A 21,846-nucleotide genomic window follows, 5' to 3' on the forward strand; every position below is an offset into this window, starting at 1 on the left:
GCTTTCGTGATCAGGGGAATATGTCTAGCAGATATAAATATATGGTCAATCCTAGAGTACGATCTGTGCGGATGGGAATAGTGGGAGTAGTCCTTTTTGTTTGGGTTGAGTTCCCTCCAAATGTCTACCAGGTTATGCTGATATATCAGTTTTGCTATGTGTGAGCTAGCTCTAGATGGGCGTGTCAATGCTGTAGCTATAGGTTTGGATTTGTCCAGGCTTAGGTCGAATGCAATGTTGGAGTCTCCTCCGCACACTATCATTCCCTCCAAGAGAGGTTCTAAGGTATCAAACATAGTTTTAAAGAATTCGGTCTGTCCTCTGTTGGGAGCGTAGTAAGAGATGAATGACACTAGAAGTTCATCCAATTCCCCCTTAACCAACAGGAACCTACCATTAGGATCTCTATGAGTCAGGAGCGGATTAAATTTGCAGGATTTCGCGAAAAGGATAGCCACCCCTCTCGTTTTATCCTCGGCGTTAGCCAGAAAAAATTGTGGATAATGTGCATGAAGAAAGGAGGGCGTGTAAGTGGCCGGAAAATGTGTCTCTTGTAATAAAACGACTGACATCTTCCGGGAATGGTAAGAATGAAACACCTTCCTTCTCTTAACGGGCGAATTCAAGCCCTGAACATTGTGTGAGGCAACTCTAACCGAGTTCGGCAAAGTCGGGTTATGTGGTGAAGTCATTGGGAGAACAAAGTGGGTGCAGTTTGGAACTTACCCCTTCAACATGGAGGCATGGAAGACAGCAGAGCGGAGCAGAGCAGGAACCGAGCCGAGGCCTGGAATACTATGGGCAAGGTGACACAAGCACGGACTGGCAATCAAGAAAAAAAGGTTAGTGAGAAGAGAGATAAGCGAGCAAACAAAAGAAGAGATTATACATTTTAAAATATAAAGTTTGTCCTCACAACGAACGTGGAAGGGAAAAAGATCCGTTCCACCTTCGTCAGACGAACCAATAACGTAGCCCTTAACTCGGGCTACAGGACCAAACCCCGACAGTGACATAGTCCCCGTCCAGGGATGATCTGAGGCGCAAGGCAACTGCCTCAGCCCCTATCAACCCTTTAGAGTCAACCAGGAGACGATAGCTTATCATATAATACTCTAAATGTAAACTATTGTGATACATGAAAAAAAATATACGGATCACGGTCAGTGCGGAGAACATAAAACTAGGAAACAAAACAGTCTCAATAAAAAACTGTATGGGGATTTCATGGGTCCCCAGCCACGGATAGGGTACCCATAACCAATATACCTAACAGGTATAATATCCTCCGTTAAAAACACCAAACAGAGGGAAACTCCAGAACAGTGAGCAGGGCCACTGTGATGATTATTTCAGGTCTTTGTGGTATCTTTGGTGCGTCTGCTTTTGCTTGTGTGCCAGGTGGGGGATAAAGGACTTGCCGGGGTGGATCGTTTGGATGAACCTGGTGGAAAGTTTGACGTGTCCATTGCTGAGTCCAGCGAGATCAGTTTCAAGGCTAGCAAAATTTTTTCTCCTTCAGATAGCGTGGTGAAGGCGTGGGTTTTGCCCTTGAAGGCGAATTTTAAGGCAAACGGAAATCCCCACCAATATTTGATGTCCTTTTGGGACAAAATCAGCAATAAAGGTTTCAGCGATCTGCGTCTTTGTATGGTAGCTGCAGAAATGTCAGCGAAAATTTGAATATCCTGACCCATGAAGGATATGCGGGGTTGCTGACGGGAAGCCCTCATGACCTCTTCCTTCACTGAGAAGTAATGGGGTTTTACTATGATATCCCTGGGAGATCCGTCCTTTCTCAGAGGGCCCAGGGACCTATGGGCCCTGTCCAGCTCCAGCTTGTGGGGTGCAATGGATGGGATCATGCTGTTGATGAGGTCCTGGATAGCTTTAGGGATATCTGTAACGGACTCAGGGAGACCCCTCACCCTGAAATTGTCCCTTCTGGAACGATTCTCGAGGTCGTCAATTCTATTAAGGGCCACGTCCAGTTGCTCCTGAAGTGATTGTATTTGGTCGGTGTTCTGGTTAGTTCTGGATATAGTGATGTCCAATTTATTTTCTATAATCTCCATCCTGGAGCCCAGATTCTGGAAGTCAGCATGTATTTCCCTAGTAATATTAACTGCTGTTTGGGCCAGGCCTCGTTCAAGTAGTTCAGAGAACTTCAAAAAAAGTTCCCCTGCATTCTGTGGTATTTCAATCTCTGAATGTCCTGTGGGGGTCCTGGAGACTGGCAATACATAAGTTACCTCATGTGCAGCACCAGCATAGGGGGACAGTGAGGGGTCTGACTGGGTCTCTGAGGTGGCTGGCGGGCTAGACATGGGGCCTGGGGAGCCTTGGGTGGACATAGGTGTAAAGTTCAGGGTGGCTGGGGAGATTACTTGCCTCAATTCAGCACTTCCCCCTGCGTGAGGTGTTTGTGGCTGAGGCGCGGCCGCCATCTTGGATTCGGCCTGTGTATTCAGCGCTGAATAGCGCGGTTCCAGGCCCTTCCGGACCACGCTGCTGTACATGGGGGTCTCCACCGAGTGTCCCCCTATCGAATCCTCCCTTCAGAAGGTCCCGCACCGCCGTGAATCCGGTGCTAGGGCTGACGTGGGGCCGTGGCAGAGCGGAGCTCCTGGCTTAAGCAGCCATCTTGGACGCCTCCGCGCATGCGCCTCCTACTACACTACTTTCATCCTACTTTGCTCTGCTACATTGGTCCTACATTTATCCTACATTGGTCCTACATCCATCCTACTTTCATGAACAGGATACTACTTTGGTCCGACTTCAATGATATTCAATGGGACTGAAGTAGGATCAATGTAGGACCAAAAGTAGTACAGGGAGCATTTTCAAAGTCGGACCGACTTGTGTAGGACGCTACAAGACGCTCTCATAGGGAAACATTGAACACAGAGCAAAGTAGGATGAAAGTAGTGTAGTAGTGTGAACCCAGCCTTAAGGATGATCAATGGAAACAGGATGCAACCTAGCTCAATTTTGAGTCGTATGGCAAAGGCTGTGAATACTTATGTACATGTGATTTTTCTGTTTTTTATTTTTAGTAAATTTTCAAAAATTTCAAACAAACTTCTTTCACATTGTCATTATGGGGTATTGTTTAAAGAATTTTGAGGAAAATAATGAATTGAATTCATTTTGGAATAAGGCTGTAACATAACAAAATGTGGAAAAAGTGAAGCGCTGTGAATACTTTTCCGATGCAGGGCTCATACTAGATGCATTCTTCAGCACAGAGAAAATGCACTGGAGTCTGTTCACACCAGTATGTTGCATTAAAGTGCCTGCATGCCGCATTTTGCCTTTGAAGTTAAAGCAGAGCTAAAGGCACACTTTACACTTCATTAGTGTTCATTTATTTTTACAGTGCAAAACAGGGAAAATTATTTTCAGCTGGAATTCAGTTTTAGGATCGGGTTCCTCTTGTCTAACCATATATACAGTATTTTTTGGGCACTATTAAGAAAAAATATTGCTTTAATGAGGCTTTTTATTTTAATTTAAAAATGAAGCTCAGTTTCCGACTGCCATATTACTTCATTCTAAGCAACAGCAGGACCGTCACCCATCTGGTTGAAAGGACTTGCCAAATTTTTAGGATTAAATGCAGCTGTAACTCTTCTTAAACAAAATACATAAATTGTATTTCTTAGAAGTCAATGCTACCCTCCTCAGCTGGCTCAAGCTCAACTAAAAGCTGCAGGGGAGTTAGGTACACTGTGGTGTCAGGCATTGGCAGAGGCTCACACAAGAGTGGGCTATTTTCAAAAGCTAGAAGCAGACTGTTCTGGGCAAGATAGCCTGCAACAGAAAAGAAGGGCCAATTTAATATGCCGATGGGACAGCTAGGGGCCTGTCCGTGGGAGCAGAACCGTTTTCTTAGGATCCATTACCTATAATATAAACCGTTCAGTAACATTCGTACAGCAATATGACTAGCAATATGATTATCGTGCTTCTTTCCATCTATTAAATCTTCTGCCCTTGTTATTTTAACTTTGGATAGTGATTTTTTTTTTCCTGCTAGTAAATACCTTATACAGCTCACTTTCTGTTTCTTGTCTGGTCATTAGCCTAGGCTTATGACATCATGCACTGCTCTCTCTCACTCTCCTGAGAGTTTACCAGGAAGGGAGAGGGGATGAGTCATAAGAGGGCCAATGAGAGCTGTAGGGCTGCAGAGATGTGCCTCTGTGTGTATGTGTAAATCAGAAAGTGAACAGGCAGCAGCTTCAGCTGCCCACAGTTAAAATGGCTGTAGCCAGACCTAGTGGAGGGATATTTCTGCAGCATATTTGGCAAGTACAGACTCACAGTATATATAAAATGATATGCAACGTGGTTGGAGGGAAGCTTCAAAATGGCAAAGATGTTTTTTTACAAATTATGTGAGCAGACTGCAGTTCCTCTTTAAGCACACAGTCAAAGATCCACATAGACAATTATTGAACTCTAGAACAAAGGCAAGCAAGAGGGGAAAAAAATGGTCATCAGTACTTCCCTGCTTGCTACCTAAAGCTGTTTTTTCCCCTATTACTGATGTATAGTGCCTTGTTCTGCACTAAGTCTCTGTGTGATTGGGGCAGTGATCTTGATAGAGGCAGTGTTTTGCTTCCTTATGTCAGTGCCTCCAGCAAGGAGAACACTGAGAAGAAAAGTAGTAACATCATCAAATCTCACTTCTAATCTCCGGAGAGTCAGAAGCACAGTAGTTGTCAGTCTGCTGATTTCACATTTTTTGTTAGTTTTCAAATGAAAAAAGCCTCCAGAGATTTCTGTACTAACTATGTTATATTAGTGCAGCGATCTCTCCCATTGTGTCTTTGTGTTCTGACAGGGAGCCCCCCCCCCCACCAGAACACACTAATCTCTGATCACATGCTGGTTTTCTAGCATGTCCCTTCAACAAAAGCCAGTTCTAGACTGGATTCTGTTGTAAGGACAGCTGTACACATGGTCTGAATGTTGGCTGGTTCCTGCTGAACTGGCCGATATTCAGACCGTATGTACACAGCTTAACAGCAGATTCACTGCCAGAGGGTGTCTCTCTTGTGCAAAATCACGTGTATATATGCTATTCTGCACTTTCGCCTGCAGAAGGGCGCACGCTCGCCGCCAGGGGGCTGCTTCTGTTGTAAATAATCCACTGGCGCATGCCGATCTTCAGTAAAACAAACAGAACAGATATCTGCCTATGTAAACAAGTCAGATATCTATTCTGACGGTATACTTCCCAGAGTAAAATGTTCCCTATAACATAGAAAATCTAATTTTTTTGAGTTCAGGCCCACTCTAATGCCTCGTACACATGATCGGTTTTCGTGACAGGAAAAGTGCGATGTGAGGTTTTTGTCAGGAAAACCGACTGTGTGTATGCTCCATCACACTTTTTCTGTCAGAAAAGATTGAGATCAGAATCTTAATTTTCGTGACAGGAAAAATTCCTATTGCGAATCGCGTTCGTCTGTATGCAATTACGATGCGCAAAAAAACACGCATGCTCAGAATCAAGCAGAAGAGCCAAACGGCCTATTGAACTTCATTGATGGAGACAAGTAAATAATGCGCATAGGTACACATAAACCTTGGGTGTCAGATACAGCATAAACACAGCATGGTAATAAAAGTCAGAATGTGACAGTTTTGGATAAACTTATCAAGAAGTCTGTGTTAAAAATTGAGATGGGTAAAATACTTCCAGGGCTGCCATCAGAGGGGAACAGAGACCATGTTCCAATTTCTAGAAAAAAGGCAAGGAGAGAGGCGCCTCTGGGTGTAGTAGCTTAAAAACAATTTAATGGTTAAAAAACAAATACATGTGGTTGTTGCACTCACATTTGAGCAGTATGGAACAGGCACGTAAAGGTTTCTTTTAGGCTGGGTGAGCTGTCATCCGAGGAGGTAAGTTCCTTTTCCAGTCAGAGGGAGCGCTGTGCGGGGAGGTCACTATTTCATCCGAAGGATGGCATCCATGGGGATGTAGATGGTTCTCAACCCGAGGTCTGGAGCGCACGTGGAAGGCTGGCGAGGGCGGATGACGTCACTGGTAAGCATACCAGTGACGTCATCCGCCCTCGCCAGCCTTCCACGTGCGCTCCAGACCTCGGGTTGAGAACCATCTACATCCCCATGGATGCCATCCTTCGGATGAAATAGTGACCTCCCCGCACAGCGCTCCCTCTGACTGGAAAAGGAACTTACCTCCTCGGATGACAGCTCACCCAGCCTAAAAGAAACCTTTACGTGCCTGTTCCATACTGCTCAAATGTGAGTGCAACAACCACATGTATTTGTTTTTTAACCATTAAATTGTTTTTAAGCTACTACACCCAGAGGCGCCTCTCTCCTTGCCTTTGAACTTCATTGATCTCGGCTTGTCGTACGTCACCGTGTTCTTAAAGTTCGGAATTTCAGCCAAGATTAGTGTGACCGTGTGTATGCAAGACAAATTTCATCCGTTTTCCTGCTGAAAAAAATACGCGTTTTTCTTGTTGGAAATCGAGATCGTGTGTACGAGGCATAACACTCTCTTGGTAGATACAAATTATATATTTATATACATCTTTAAAAATTATACCTTCAAGTTTGGTCTCTGCTATGCCTAAAATTACCATAATCCGGTCCTTGAGAAAAAAGATGGACACGGTCCAAGGAAGTGTGTTCTATTGCTCCACAGAAAATTAAGGCACAGGTTCACTATTAAAACCCTATTCAATATGAGGCAGTGCACGGTTGTAATCCTGCATTTGCATCACATGTATCTATTATCCTCATCATCTCTGTTTTTTCAAAATAAACGCCAGGTAATGGTGCAGTTGGGTTTTGAAGGCCAATCACTATCATGCAAGGCAACCAACATCTATGTCAGCCTGTGATACCCAGGACATTTTTTTTAGTGCGCTTAGCACACTGTTCATATTAATAAGGTATGATAAAATAAAGTCACTAGTTTTCTATGGTATTCCAATTACCCTTTCTTTGACTATACATTTATTAACTTCATTGTATAAAAGCGCTCTACTGTTTTTAATGCTTTTGTAAGCTGCTTTATTGTTTAAGAAACACAACTTGCAAAAGAAGCACCCATATACACAAGACCCTAATCACATAGGCAGATAAGCGGCAGGCTGTAACAAGTACAATTATTTTGAAAGACACAGAGCTTTTTTTCTCAGAAAATAGGTGCAGGAACTCAACCACGACCCCGTTCAGATTTAACAAACAGTAGAAGGGTCTTAAAAGGGCATTAAATACCAGGATTGCATTATATACAGAATGCAGAGTTCAGGTGGTTACATACAGAGTGCAGAGCTGTCAGTTGTAAACAAAGAAACCTGACTTCTGTGTTTACAAGTGATTGTGGTTAGCAGGCACCAAAGGGTCTGAGCCAGAGGTGGTGGAACTGAGTTCCCCCAAGTTCCCCCTGAAAAAAGCCCTGGAAAGACATAAAGTAAGGGGAGAATTTACCCTGCAATGCTGAGGCCAATTTTAAGCTGCCAATTTTTCAGGAAGAAAACCTTTAGGAAGGAACAGCACTAGAATAGCGAAGGGAAATAATTCCATACGGCCAAAACTAGTACTGTATTAGGTGTAAAAACTGAAGATGTTTTGTGCCAGACATGAAGGGATGCAAGCAGTGACCTTCAAAAGACGGTTTTACAGAAGAGCTTTTCAAGAACATTTCTTGAAGCGGCTCTTCCAATTTCCCAAAATACAAGAAAAGAAAAATAATATTTTGTAACACGGGCCTCCTCAACTCCGCTGCAGCTCTTGTGTGATTGGACACAGCTGACCACATGGTAAAGGGCCACTGTGATTGGCTCTTTACCCCAATCTGTGATCAGCTGTGTCCCAAGATCACAGAACACACTAGATGCTCACCCCAGGGGCCCTGGTTCTGGGAGGACACTGATGGATGCTCTCCCAGAACTGATCAACTGCACTGTAGCCAATTGTTGGCTATTGAGAGGTCAGGAAGTGGTTAAAGATGAATTACTGGAAAAGTAAAAGTCCTCCCTGGAAGTAGGGTAGCACCTTCACTGCAAGGGTTAACTGCTCATTTATGTCTAGAGAACTGGGTAAAGCAGGTTTTACTTACCCAATTCTCTGTTCTTGCAGGCTCCTCCATTCTGCTAGTCTGTTCCCTAAACCTCTTTCTCCTGCACTCTGGCAGTGAAATGCCCCTGACATGATCAATACCGATGCAAGAATCACAGCCCTGCACTGGACAGGAGGTTGCGAGAAACAGTATACGGTTGGAGTATAAGAAAGTGACATTTGCTAGGGGAGCACATGATCAGGTAAGAAAACTTGTTTTCACTGTTCCTAAAAAGACAGTAAAGAGCGATTAACTCTTGCAGACTGGGGACAGCCCCACTGCAAAGGTGGGCTTTTACATTTCCCATAGTTGGACAATAAAATGTCCACACGTTTTTAGACAAATTTGAAGTGGGGCACAACCTGGCCAATGCACCTTGACTACCAGTTGCCCAGAGGGGGTTGTCCCCTGATCCTATTTACTGTTACCCTACAAAACTGGGACAGGCCCACCTACTACAGTGAGCTAGCACCTTCTATTTCTCCATTATCCTCACTGGGGGCTTCTCATGAGTTACTCCAGAGAAGGATAGTTTATTTTTCTGAAAATGGAGAATAGATGCAAACCTTAGATGCTTTACATTTTTGTGTCAATGTATGCTAATGTATGTTGATTCCCTATGCCAAACTATAGGCAAACATTCTGATGGAAACTAGGCAATATTGCGCCTCTTTCAGAACTCCGGCCCATGAATTCACTTACAGCTTTGGAGCGATTATGTATAGAAAATACTTCTCACCTCCTTTCTTTAGTTTACAAACTCTTGTTACAATTGCAATTGAATTGTAAACCCTATTTCCTTGGAGAATGGGAAAGGAAAGTTAAGTTTTTCTCTATCTAGAAACACAAAATTCATACCGCTAACATAAGTCTCTTCCATAACTACCAAAACACCAGAGTCTTGTTACAAATGTTTATCACATGGATATAAAACTCAAGTAAAGCTAACCTCTATTATTTCAGGCTCTCTCTAGAGGGTAAGGAGGAGAATGGCTTTGTTTTTTATATATAGTCCCAATGTCCAAAAACCTAGGTATTATAGGAAGAGATTAAGTCTTGGACAACTAAGATGTCTACACCCAAAATATGACCCATTGTCACTCCCGTTTCACAACATTCATACCTACTTTTGGTAACAAGAATACTGCCCTACTATATTAGATTGTAAGGTAACAGTAGATGAGCTGGTGGGGGCTGAGAAATGGGTCCTAATGGGACAGGGCAAGTATGAGAAATAACATTTGGGCTAGCTGGATATATTACTCAGCAATGATTCTCAAAACTCCTTAAAGTAGTATTAAATCCTCAGCATTTTTATTTATACATTTTTTTTAAATATTACCCTACCACTTGCAGTTTACAACTTTCGATGCTGCTGACTTCTCTCAGTGCTGCTTCCTTGAACTTCCAGTCTCAACAGGAAAGCATTAAAGGAGAAGTCCATCCTGCGCTTGTTTTGCTGGGCTTCTAAGGGTCACAGGAGTGCAATTAGTTTTGTACTCCTGTGACCCGTTTTTAACAGAGAGCGGTCTAAAGTCCGCTCTCTGCTGACGTCCCATAAATCAGTCCAGGCACCACGTCCCCCCGACTCTGAAAGTCTGAATCCGCCAGGTGCCTGGACTGATGGCTGTCTCAGCCTCTCAGCGAGTCGCTGAGACGGCCACTCCCCGCCCTTCCACAGCCCAGTGTTCCAGTGAGTGTGGAGGAACAGAGCAGGAGAGCTGCTGATTGACAGTCAGCTGCTCTCTGCTCGGGGAGATAAGAGAACCAAGTCATTGGCGATGTTCTATAACTCGGTTCTCAGTGCAGAGAAGCCGGGGGACAGATGCAGCATCGGACCAATGCTGCATCCACCTAGGTAAGTATAATAGGGGAAAACACCCCAAACCCATACTTCTTCTTTAACTGTGGACAGTGCAGTCTCCTGCAAGTCTGTTAGTTTGGCGAAGGAGTGGGGGAGTGGGAGGAGCAGGGGAGTACCTTGCCATCCTAGGCTATGCGTCAGACAGCCACCTTGGAAGTGCTGGGAACCAACAGCATTACCGAGGATCTACCCAGTTTCCCATTGATGAGGAACATCGGCCACCGGCCAGCTGCAGCGGTGACTCTTATCTATTGATGAGCGTGATCTACTTTTACTCCCGTGAGTTGCTTAATTGTTGCATTATTAAAATACCCATCTGCTACACTTGGTGCTGCTTCGTCTTCCTTTCCTTTTGCAGAGTGTCTTCTAGCTCTCCAGCAGAAGCTGCCACTAATGCATCCAACTGGACTTTACACCCCCATTGACTGTTTCTATGCTCCCCTAGTTACCGTATTTTTCGCCTTATAAGACGCACTTTTTCTTCCCCAAAACTGGGGGGGAAAAGTTGGTGCGTCTTATACAACGAATATACCTTTTTTTGACTCACCGATCCGCAGAGCGGAGCGCACCGCCGCCGCAGTCTTAGGAAAGGCCGCGGCTTTGGCCTAGCTCCGGAGTGGTCGGCCATCTTGGTACACCCGGCGGCGGTGCGCGCTGAGCAGAGCAGAGGGCTCGCGTGGGATCTTCTATTCCTACCAGAGCGATCTGCAACAGTGAGTTGGGGGCAATGTTACTGGCTACTATGTGGGGGCAATGTTACTGGCTACTATGTGGGGGCAATGTTACTGGCTACTATGTGGGGGCAATGTTACTGGCTACTATGTGGGGGCAATGTTACTGGCTACTATGTGGGGGCAATGTTACTGGCTACTATGTGGGGGCAATGTTACTGGCTACTATGTGGGGGCAATGTTACTGGCTACTATGTGGGGGCAATGTTACTGGCTATTATGTGGGGGCAATGTTACTGGCTATTATTATGTGGGGGCAATGTTACTGGCTATTATTATGTGGGGGCAATGTTACTGGCTATTATTATGTGGGGGCACTGTTACTGGCTATTATTATGTGGGGGCAATGTTACTGGGTATTACTAATGTGGGGGCAATGTTACTGGCTATTACTAATGTGGGGGTGGTGTGATGGTGATGACGAGTGGGGGGCAAATATTTTACTACAGTATTTGGTTCAGAATATTTTTTTTCTAGATTTTCCTCCTTTAAAATTGGGTGCGTCTTATATTCCGGTGCGTCTTATACAGCGAAAAATACGGTAGTTATTACCTGGGACTTTTTGCTTTTAGTGCAGTGAATTTTCCTTTCCTTGCTAGGCTGTGGCTACATGATTCTGTTGATCACCACAGTGTAGAAAGACACAACTATACTCCCTGCATGAAAGGGTCACTCCATAGGATTCTGCAAGAGAATGAAGCCCCCCCGAAATAGCAAACCTGGGGCAGTAATCATGGCACCAGCTTAAACTGGAATATAGGCAAGGAATAAATGATACAGAAGCTGCATACTCAGTAAAAAGCAGTGGGTTTAATATCACTTTAAGATATCTCAGACCCTGCAAATATCTTTTGCGTAAAAAGGTAACTCCACTTTCATAAAAAAAAAATAGCAAATAAAAAAATATTAATAATATAGCATATACAATTGCGACACAAGTCATATTTGTAATTGAATGTCATTAAAAATGACCTTTCCCTTTCAATCTTCAGCTCTGTAATTTTCAGTAAAATGCAATGCAATGCAATATGGTGACCTGAAGGTGTTCTGTACACAGAATGTATTCAGAACGCCCCCAAGAAACATAATCTGCTTGTTTGATTGGTTTTCCCAGAAGTCTACACTTTAGCATCGTACACACGACCGATTTTCTTGTCGGGAAAGCTGCCATGAGAGCCTTTGGCTGGGAAAACCGTCCGTGTGTATGCTTCCTCGCAGTTTTCCCAACAGGACATTTCTGGCGGTTTTTAACCCAGCAGTTTTCCTATGGGAAACACTGCGATGGAGCATACACATGGCTGGGATTCCCGACCAAATCTCTCATGGCAGTTTTCCTGTCGGGAAACCCGGTCGTGTGTAGGGGGAAAAAGTTACAGAGCAGGTTTTCCCCTTGGGATTCCCGGTGGACTTTTTACCGCCGGGAATCCCGTATGTGTGTATGAGGCTTAAGATACAAGTCAGATTTTTGGTATCCTCTGCAACAAAAATTAAATTTATTGTAAAATACTCCCAATAGGAAATAATGTCTAAAGGGATGCAGACCCTGCAACTTTCCTCATGAGAGCCCTGATTCTGCACCAGCTGGTTGATAATTATGAAACCACTCCCATTAGACTCACCACAGGGCACAGAGGAAGAAAACAGTGATTTCTTCAGAATAACAAAAGTTAGGAATCTGCAACGAAGTTTGTTAAAATCCTTGCAATGTACATAAATCACCCAGAGGGGAATGTTTTTTTCTCAACAAAAGTGGAGTTACGCTTTAGATAAAACCTTGGAATAATTTATATTTGTATATATCTAATGGGATCTACGTGTTTTATATGGTGCAATACTGGATATTGTACCTCCCATGTTTTACCCCCAAACATTCACATACAACTCCAAACTGCCTGTTTTTCTTCTCTTTTTGGCATGTTATCTGTATACATCACGTCATGCGAATGGTGCATTACACCCCGGCGCTCTGCAATATGACAGTATTCACAACTACTGTATGATTTGTTTGGGTGTCAGACAAGGCCGATATCACCTTGGAATATGTTTGATCAATTTTATTTTTTTAGATTTGCAGAGCTATGTGGGACTTATAAGGGCAGGTATCACCTTGGCATATGTTTGATCCATTTAGTTTTTTTAGATTTGCAGATACATGTGTCCCTCATGTAACAGTGACTATAATGTATCAGTCATTTCTTCTCCTTTTCATTTTTTTTTTTTTAAATAAGAATAGATGACAATAAAATACCTTATACCAGATTCAAAGCGAACTTGCCACTTACCTTTCAAATTGCCATATTAAAACTGAGATTAACAAATACTCCCCCATATAGGCCAGGGGCAATCTACCTAACATCTAGACACCTAACCTCGTTTGGATGGGTGATGGAGATCATTATACAGCTTACTGCCTGGTACTGTTCTCAATATATACACATACACTAAGTATATGCCTGCTACATTCCTCTGTGTGTATGTTATTCTCAAACAAAGCATTGCTGCAGATAACTTTGGCTAGCACAAGGAAATTCTACTTGCATTTGGCACCCCAAAATCTGCTGCAGCCCTGGACTGAGCCATATGTTGATGACATCTCCATTCATGAAAGAGAAAAATGAAGGCAGTCATACATATGCTGGTGTACTTTACAATGCACACTATATACCTCTGTTTCACTGTAGGATCTTTCAATCCAACTGAATGCACCCACAGTGTGTCAGTTATTAGAAGTCTACTTGTGCAAGTCAGAAAGAAAATAAAGACACCAACATTGGCCAAGAGTGTGGCTCCACCAGGATTTTTTCCGACAAAATGCGGCTTTAAATAATGACATTATCCAGTTGGGAAGTGGCAGTGTATTGGTGTCAAGCTGCAGCAAGTCCCTTCCTAATTTCACCCCATGCTGAGGGCTGTTCGCAGTGTGTGTCTGTGTTTACAGCTTTGCTCTCTGTACTCACGCTTCCACCTCTGGGAACAGCTTGAGTTTATTAGGGAAGATTTCCGACAGCAGAAGCCGCACGTAACGACAGCCGAGAGCCTGTAGACGTGACTCCAGGTGCTAAGAGAAGAGAGAGGGAGGCACAGTGTGTTACAAAAAGAAGAGAGCTTTTGGGGGTAAGGCAGCCATCCAAACCTCATCCCTCAGTGAGTAAGCCTTAATTAAGTCAGAAGCTACGGATAACAAGCTCATATGTGCGCTAAAAGTTTCATTAGAAAAACAGTATGAACGGAAATCACTGTAATATATATACATGCATAATTGTTGGCATCTTCCTCAAATACTTTTAAATAAGGCCACATGCATTTGGTTTAATTCAGTGACAGATCTGTGATCTTTTTGTCTTCGAAAAGATGTGTCCAATTATACACCAATCAGCCATAATATCATGACCATCTACCAAAATAGCCTTGACCCATCAAGACATGGACTCCACCAGACATCTGAAGGTATGTGTGGTATCTTGCACCAAGCCATCAGTAGCAGTTTATTGCCTCTGCCGGCTTGCCTTTTTCCTACAGTGCATCCTGGTGCCATCTCTTCCCTAGACAAGGAACGCACACGCACCCAGTCCTCCACATGATTAAAAAAAAAAACATGATTTATCAGGCCAGTCCAACTTCTTCCATTGGGCCGTGGTCCAGTTCTGATGCTCACATGCCTATTGACACGAGTAAGCATGGCCACCCCATACGCAATGAATTGCGGTGCATTGTGTGTTCGGACACCTTTCTATCGGTACTGGCAAAAAAGTTTTCAGTGATTTGAGCTACAGTGGCTCTTTTATTAAATCGGACTACACAGGCAAGACTTTGATTCCCACGTGCATCAACAAACCTTGGCTGCTAAGATCCTGTCGCCAATCTTCTTTCTTTTAGTAGGTCCTAACCACTGCAGACCAGCAACAATCAAAAAGAGCCGCTGTATTGGACCTGCTCTGTCCCAGATTTTTAGCAATTACAATTTGGACCTTGAAATGGCTAGATGACTTAAGCCCCATACACACTATTAGATTTTCTGCAGATTTTTGTCTTCAGATTTACCAAAACCATGTAGTGCAAGGGCCTGCCTGATTGCATGCAAATTGAAACTCTTATGCCTCGTACACACGACTGGTTTTCCCGTCGGAAAAACTGAAATGAGAGCTTTTGGCTGGAAATTCCGACCGTGTGTATGCTCCATCATAGTTTTTTCAACAGGAAAACTGCTGGGAAAAAAGAGAGCAGGATCGCCTTTTTCCCCCTTTAGGAAAAAATCCTAGCGGGAAAACCGTTTTTCTGTATGCTTTTCCGATGAGAGAAAAAACATGTATGCTCGGAATCAAGTATGAGACGGGAGCACTCGTTCTGGTAAAACTAGCATTCCTAATGGGGATAGCACATTCGTCACGCTGTAACGGACTAAAAAGCACGAGGCTGAAAAGCACGAATCGTCTCTCACCAAACTTTTACTAACACAAGGATCAGCAAAAGCAGCCCAAAGGGTGGCGCCGTTGGAATTGAACTTCCCCTTTATAGTGCCGTTGTACGTGTTTTACGTCCCTGTGCTTTGGACGGGCGGAATTTGGTCTGACTGTGTGTACGCAAGACAAGCTTGGCCGGAATTCCGTCGGGAAAACAGGTCATGTGTATGTGGCATCAAGGTTTGACCTCATATTATATGGTTTTGGTAAATCTAAAGGCAAATATCTGCAGAAAATCTAATAGTGTGTATGGGGTTCTACACTTGCCCACTTTTTCTGCTTTCAACACATCAACATCAAGGACAACATGTTCACTAGCTGCCAAAGGCTTCTTTCACACGAGGCGGACTCCGTCGCTACAGAGTCCCTCAGCTCCCGCCAGCTCAGTGGGAGATCTCTCCGCTGATCTCCGCATGACAAGTCCCTCTCTGCTCACTGAGCGAGGAGGGGCTTGTCCAGTGCTGCTGTCTCCTATGGAGAGATCTGATAAAAACGGACAGCATGTCCGTTTTCATCAGATCTCACCCGATCCGATATGGACGGATGGGGACATATCGCCATACGTCTGGTGGATTGGGTCGGATGTCAGCGGACATATCTCCGCTGACAGCCGACACTCTGTAGGATTGCATGGAGCGGCCGACCGTGTGAAAGGGGCCTAATTGATCAAACCCACTCTCAGATGCCATTTCCACAAGATAATCAATTTTATTCACTTTATATTACCTTCATAATGTTATGGTTATATATATATATATATATATATATATATATATATATATATATACATATATACACACACAGTATATGTGATTTTTTTTACTGTAACCTAGATGGACCAAGCTGAAAGAATCATGTATGCTTTCAGGTTTTAAGCATCCCCATGTATAGTTCACAGACACAGAGGCTGTATAACACAGAAATACTTTACATAGCTGTTGACATGCCCAGAGATACTATAAAAACCTGCTAAATTTATAACGTATTACATAATCACAGGGTACAGGTAAACAAAATGGACTCTCACTAAAATGCATCACTTTGAACAGTATGGTAAACAACTAACACAATATGTCATCATTTTGTAAAAGCTAAAAATGTCCCCAACAATAATATGGCCAGCTATTGACAATCACATTGTTATGGCCTTTGTACAATCCAGTAATCTCTTTTTTTCAGGTTAATCCTTATTTATATTCAACAACATGCAAACTGCAGCAGGTCTGTGACCTCAGACACGCCATTAATCTATTCACATTTGTCTGGCTTTGCTTTAGCGGAACATAATTTGATTTTATGCAGGCGGCGAAAATTTATTTGAATCTTATTTTTTTTTTATTTAGCCTCCCCTTCACGCCAGCAGCAGATAAACTTTCACCTTGGTTCCCCTTTGTGTTAGTGTCACTTCAGCTCCCTTGAGCCGGCAGTGTTAATATTGCCAAGGGATCGCTGCCTGAATCAAAGTGTGCCGGGCAGACCACCGGCAGAGGTAGCAGCTAATGGATTTTTACTATCATTATTTATTACACATCACGTTATCTGACAAGAGAGGCAAGAAGGCATTTTATTAGAAAATGTGCATCTGATGTCTACCTGAGATGTGGGGACAGGGTGAGGATGACAAATTATTTCTTACACAATGATTCCCTGTCACCTACCCCCTCCTCCTGCTTGAGCTGCTGTCTGAGCCCCCTGCCTTTATTCCCATGCTGGAAGTTAATTAAGGCCCTCTGTTTTCCACATGGGATGGGAGTGGATGGATAAATAACCAACAATAACCATTCCAAGTTCATTTAATGAGAAGTGCAAATAATAATTGTGGTTTTGTAATTGCAGCCAATAGATTAATGAGACCTGTCCTCGTTACACAGGGTAGACAGAGGAATACTCATTAGCAGCAACGCGACAGGGTGCTGCTGGGAGTTATAATAAAAGACCCTGGTAAAATATACAGACCTAATCCATATACACAGCCCCGAAGCAGCGATCCAACACATGCTCCTACACACACACTGATACAAATCTACCCCACAACCCTTCACACAAATTACACCTCTCACTATCAGTGCTGCACTCAAACACCTGGAGCTAATCGGAGCATTCACACGGCACTCAATCCTTCCCCGCACATCACACACGCGTTTCACTCACATGCACAGCATGGCACCAAGGTGCCTACATGATCTTCTCTCTGCTGCGTGGAATCCTGCAGAACCACCACCAGTTCTGGACTCAGGCCTACATGTCATGCAAGCTTTAATTAAAACTGGCGCATGTGTCCATTTTAATGATCTGCTTTGGGAACTAAGAAATGGGAGGGTGACAGCGACCTCACTCTTCCTTATTTGCAAAGAGATATGCAAATGAGGAAAAAAAAATCCTTGCTGAGATTAACTAGGACTAAAAATGTATCTCCCTGGAGGAGGGGAAGTACAGTATATTAATGCAACAGGATTACGTTCAGGTAGAGAAAGAAAGCAAAGGGGGGGACACATATGTGCTGGTCTTGGATGTCCTCCAGCAATGTGTTAACCATTAGATCAACCCTGAGAACCGCCAGATTGGATTCTACGCAGCTATTTGGCAATGAAGCAGTTACAAGTAATATTTTAAGAAATCACTTGTTCTCTAACTTCAGTCATCATCACATACTTCAGTGTCAAATCCTCCAGCGATTTTCAATTAATGAGAAGCTGCATTAAAAAAAAAAAAACGAAAGTGCCTTAAAGAGGAAGACACAGGTGTGAGTCTACTGTAATCAAGAGCCGGAGAATATATTATTTTCATGCCTGCTGCTTGATTACCGCAAGAAAACCAGGTTTTATCCTTACCTCTAGTATTTTAGGAGAACCCTGACGTCCCAAAGTACCAAGAATGAGGCCCCATGTTTTTGCACCAACTGCAGACTTGATTGCTTGACTTCGATTTTCCAACATGGCCTTGTGGTCGTAGTACTCCCTCGAGAAAACTTTATTATATGGATCATACCTACAGTAATATAAGGAAAATTGTCAAGCCTTGTAAGGATAACAAACAACAAAGCTGTAAATGTGGTCATCAGGTACGCAGACAGCTAGGCGCTCTTTGCACATACCTTCTGTGAACCTCAATACCCCTAGTGGGTTTACACAGTAATGACTCCTGATTTGACAATTTGGAATTTTACGGTTGCAGAACTCCTATTTACTAGAATCTCAACAATGAATGTGTAACCTTCTCACTTAAAGGAGAAGTAAAGCCAAAGCTTGTTTGGCTGTACTTGTCCTACGGTTTACAGGAATGCAGTTCGTTCTGCACTCCTGTGACCCGCTGTCAGCTGACATCACAGAGTCAGCAAGCTGCTGAGAGCCTGAGCCAGCCCCTACCATCGCATCCACAGCCCAGCACTCCAGTAAACGGGCAGAACTGACAGCGGTGACTGACAATCACCATCTCTATGCTAAGGCAGCCCTGAGAACCGAGCGATTGGCGGCGTTAGATTTCCTTGTTCTCAGTGTTGTGCCGCGTACACACGATCAGTCAATCTGATGAGAACGGTCTGATGGACTGTTTTCATCAGACCAAACCGATCGTGTGTAAGCCCCATCGGTTATTTATCCATTGGTTAAAAAATGTTAAAATTAACCGATGGATACCTAACCGATAGAAAAAAAAAATGGTCGTTAGTAGGCACGTCCATTGGTTAAATATCCACGCATGCTCAGAATCAAGTCGACGCATGCTTGGAAGCATTGAACTTCATTTTTTTCAGCACGTCGTCGTGTTTTACGTCACCGCGTTCTGACACGATCGTTTTTTTTAACTGATGATGTGTAGGCACGACTGATCATCAGTTAGCTTCATCGGTTAACTGATGGAAAAATCCATCAGACCGTTCTCATCGGATTGACCGATCGTGTGTACAGGGCATAAGAGTCGGCGGAAGGACAGATTTAGCATCAGATCGATGCTGTATCCACCTAAGTAAGTATGAATCTGCAAAAAAAAAGTCCATACTCCTCTTTTAAATGTTTTCCAGCAATGCAAATTTGTTACAGACAGATACACTGCCCTAGTGACCCTGAATAAGAGTCCGAATACTGTGAGACAAGGTTATCCCAGCAAGAACAGTTTAATAAAGTGCTCTACAGCGACAATTCTGAAAACTTCCTGATAAGCTTATATATCTTTAAAGTGATACTAAACGCACAGTATTTGATTACAATGATTTCTTATCTTTCTGTACATGGATGATGGCACTGTAATTATTTGAATAAAACAAATGATCAAAAGTACCGTTTTTTTAATTGATCTACAGTCGCCACATGACCCAGCTCATTCCCAGCCTGTCTGCAGGGAAATATAAGCAGGAGGAGCTTCTAGTCCTCTGCTGCTGGTCATGTTAAAACATTTTTTTAAATATAGCCTTTGGGATACAGAGTAAAAATAATAATCATTATATTATTATTATACAGGATTTATATAGTGCTTTACAATGTAGAGGGGGACAGTACAATTACAATACAGTTCACCCCACAGGCTGGGGGAGGAACAAGATCTGTAAGTGCTGCATAACTGCATAAGGGAAAGAACCGAGTCTCCTGTTTAGAAAAACAGGGGCAGATCCACAGAGAGAGTACGCCAGCGTATCTACTGATACGCCGGCGTATCTACTGATACGCCGGCGTACTTTCAAATTTCCTGCGTCGTATCTTTGTTTTGAATCCTCAAAACAAGATACGACGGCATCTGGGTTAGATCCGACAGGCGTACGGCTTCGTACGCCTTCGGATCTAAGATGCAATTCTTCGGCGTCCGCTGGGTGGCGTTCCCTTCGTTTTCCGCGTCGAGTATGCCAATTAGCTATTTCCAACGATCCACGAACGTACGAGGGGCCGGCGCATTCCTTTACGCCGTCCTTTAAGCCGTCGGCTTTTTTCGGCGTATAGTTAAAGCTGCTATTTCGTGGCGTACTCAATGTTAAGTATGGCCGTCGTTCCCACGTATAATTTTAATTTTTTTTTTGCGTAAGTCGTTCGTGAACCGGAATGGACGTAATTTACGTCCAGGTCAAAACCAATGACGTCCTTGCAATGTCATTTAGCGCAATGCACGGCGGAAAATTTAGGGACGGCGCATGCGCAGTTTGTTCGGCGCGGGGACGCGATTCATTTAAATGAAACACGCCCCCCTACTCGCCGATTTGAATTAGGCACCGTTACGCCACAAGAGATACACTACGCCGCTGTAACTTAAGGCGCAAATTCTTTCTGGATTCGAAGCATCATAAAGTAAGTTACAGCGGCGTAGTTTATCTCCCATACGCTGCGCCCATGCAATTCTAAGTGGATCTGCCCCACAGAGTTGTACTGTGTGGCATAGCAGTGTAAAACTCGGGACTAGACTGACACGGATACAAATCCTTTTGTAGGCAAGACTGCCCCCATATATCTATTTTATCTATGTATTTAGCTGTTTGCAACAAGTTAAGCTTTAAAAAACACAGATAATACGATATATTTGTTTTGGTCAGGCTATAGACATTCATATATTTACAGTAAATATTCTTTACAATCCATAAATATGCTTTTTATGCGAGAACTGTCAAAACTGAATACGATCTGCTTTAAAAGCAATAATGTAAAATGAAAGGCACACTGTGTAGAATAATTTTATATTTAACAACCCCCACTGAGCTCTCTACACACAGTATACACCTTTTAGTAAACTGTCTGCTCATCCTATGCCTGGAAGCTTGGAATGGAATTTGATCATCAGCCTACAATAAACATTTATTCAGGTTCACTGCACCATATTCAGAAATGCATCATATGCAGCAAGGCTGCTATCTAATGCTTTAAAGCCAGAGAGTGATCATGAAACAAGCCCGGCTCAGCATGAATATTTTGCAATGCAGATACAAGCGTTGCATATATAAATCAAAATGACCTTTATTCCAGAAATGGAAACAAGTACAAAAACACAATTTAAGAAAAATATCTACATTTTCCTACCAGTATGACTATCCACAATCATCGACTAAAGGATTGTTTTCCAGTGGTATAACAAGATTATAATTGTTTCTGAAAGCTGTGCAGAGACCTGTGATGGGCAATAATTCACAGCAACAAATAGCATACCAAACATTATTGGTATAATTATGGAAACATGGCAAAAAAGCACTGTCAGTTCTGTTATGGGTTATCATCACAGATGCTCACAGACAGTTTACATGTGCATGGGTGGTGCCACACAAAATCTTCTTTCTTCACACAAGCATGGCAAATCTGTAGCGTTGGCATAATGCTTCTTACCCCAACATTTTGGGGCGAGCTACACTCTTACCCTGGAAAATCCAACACAATTGGCTCTTTGGCAAATATGAAATATTTCTGAAATTAGATATCATACTAAACTGAATTATGTCTCTTAGTGGGAATCCTTTACTTAAAAATGCAACGGCTCACCATGAATTACCTGAATGCTTTTGTGTCTGGGTTGGCAATCATGACAGACTCCAGGTGAAAGCGGCCATCACCCAAATACCTGCAGGTAGAACAAGAGAGTGAATGTGGTCCTTTTCCATTAGTTCACACATACACAAGTTTACAGATACACAATTCTTGTTAAGAAAGTTTGGAAACATCAATAACTGTATTAAAAGCCCATTTCTTTTTAAATCGCATGCTGCAAAAATTG

The 21,846-nt window shown here is 43.1% G+C and overlaps 1 protein-coding gene across 1 annotated transcript in view; it reads right to left on the minus strand.

Moving 5' to 3' along the window:
• DPH1 (diphthamide biosynthesis 1) overlaps nt 1-21,846 on the minus strand; it is a 409,993-nt gene that overhangs the window by 45,778 nt on the left and 342,369 nt on the right. The window contains exons 7-9 of the mRNA XM_040338369.1: nt 21,625-21,693; nt 18,000-18,156; nt 13,666-13,766 (exon numbers count right to left, since the gene is read on the minus strand). Coding sequence (XP_040194303.1) covers nt 13,666-13,766; nt 18,000-18,156; nt 21,625-21,693 — 327 coding nt within the window. The remainder of the gene's footprint in view (nt 1-13,665; nt 13,767-17,999; nt 18,157-21,624; nt 21,694-21,846) is intronic.

The sequence above is a fragment of the Rana temporaria genome, chromosome 2, assembly GCF_905171775.1.
Source record: "Rana temporaria chromosome 2, aRanTem1.1, whole genome shotgun sequence".
Taxonomy (NCBI): Eukaryota; Metazoa; Chordata; class Amphibia; order Anura; family Ranidae; genus Rana; species Rana temporaria.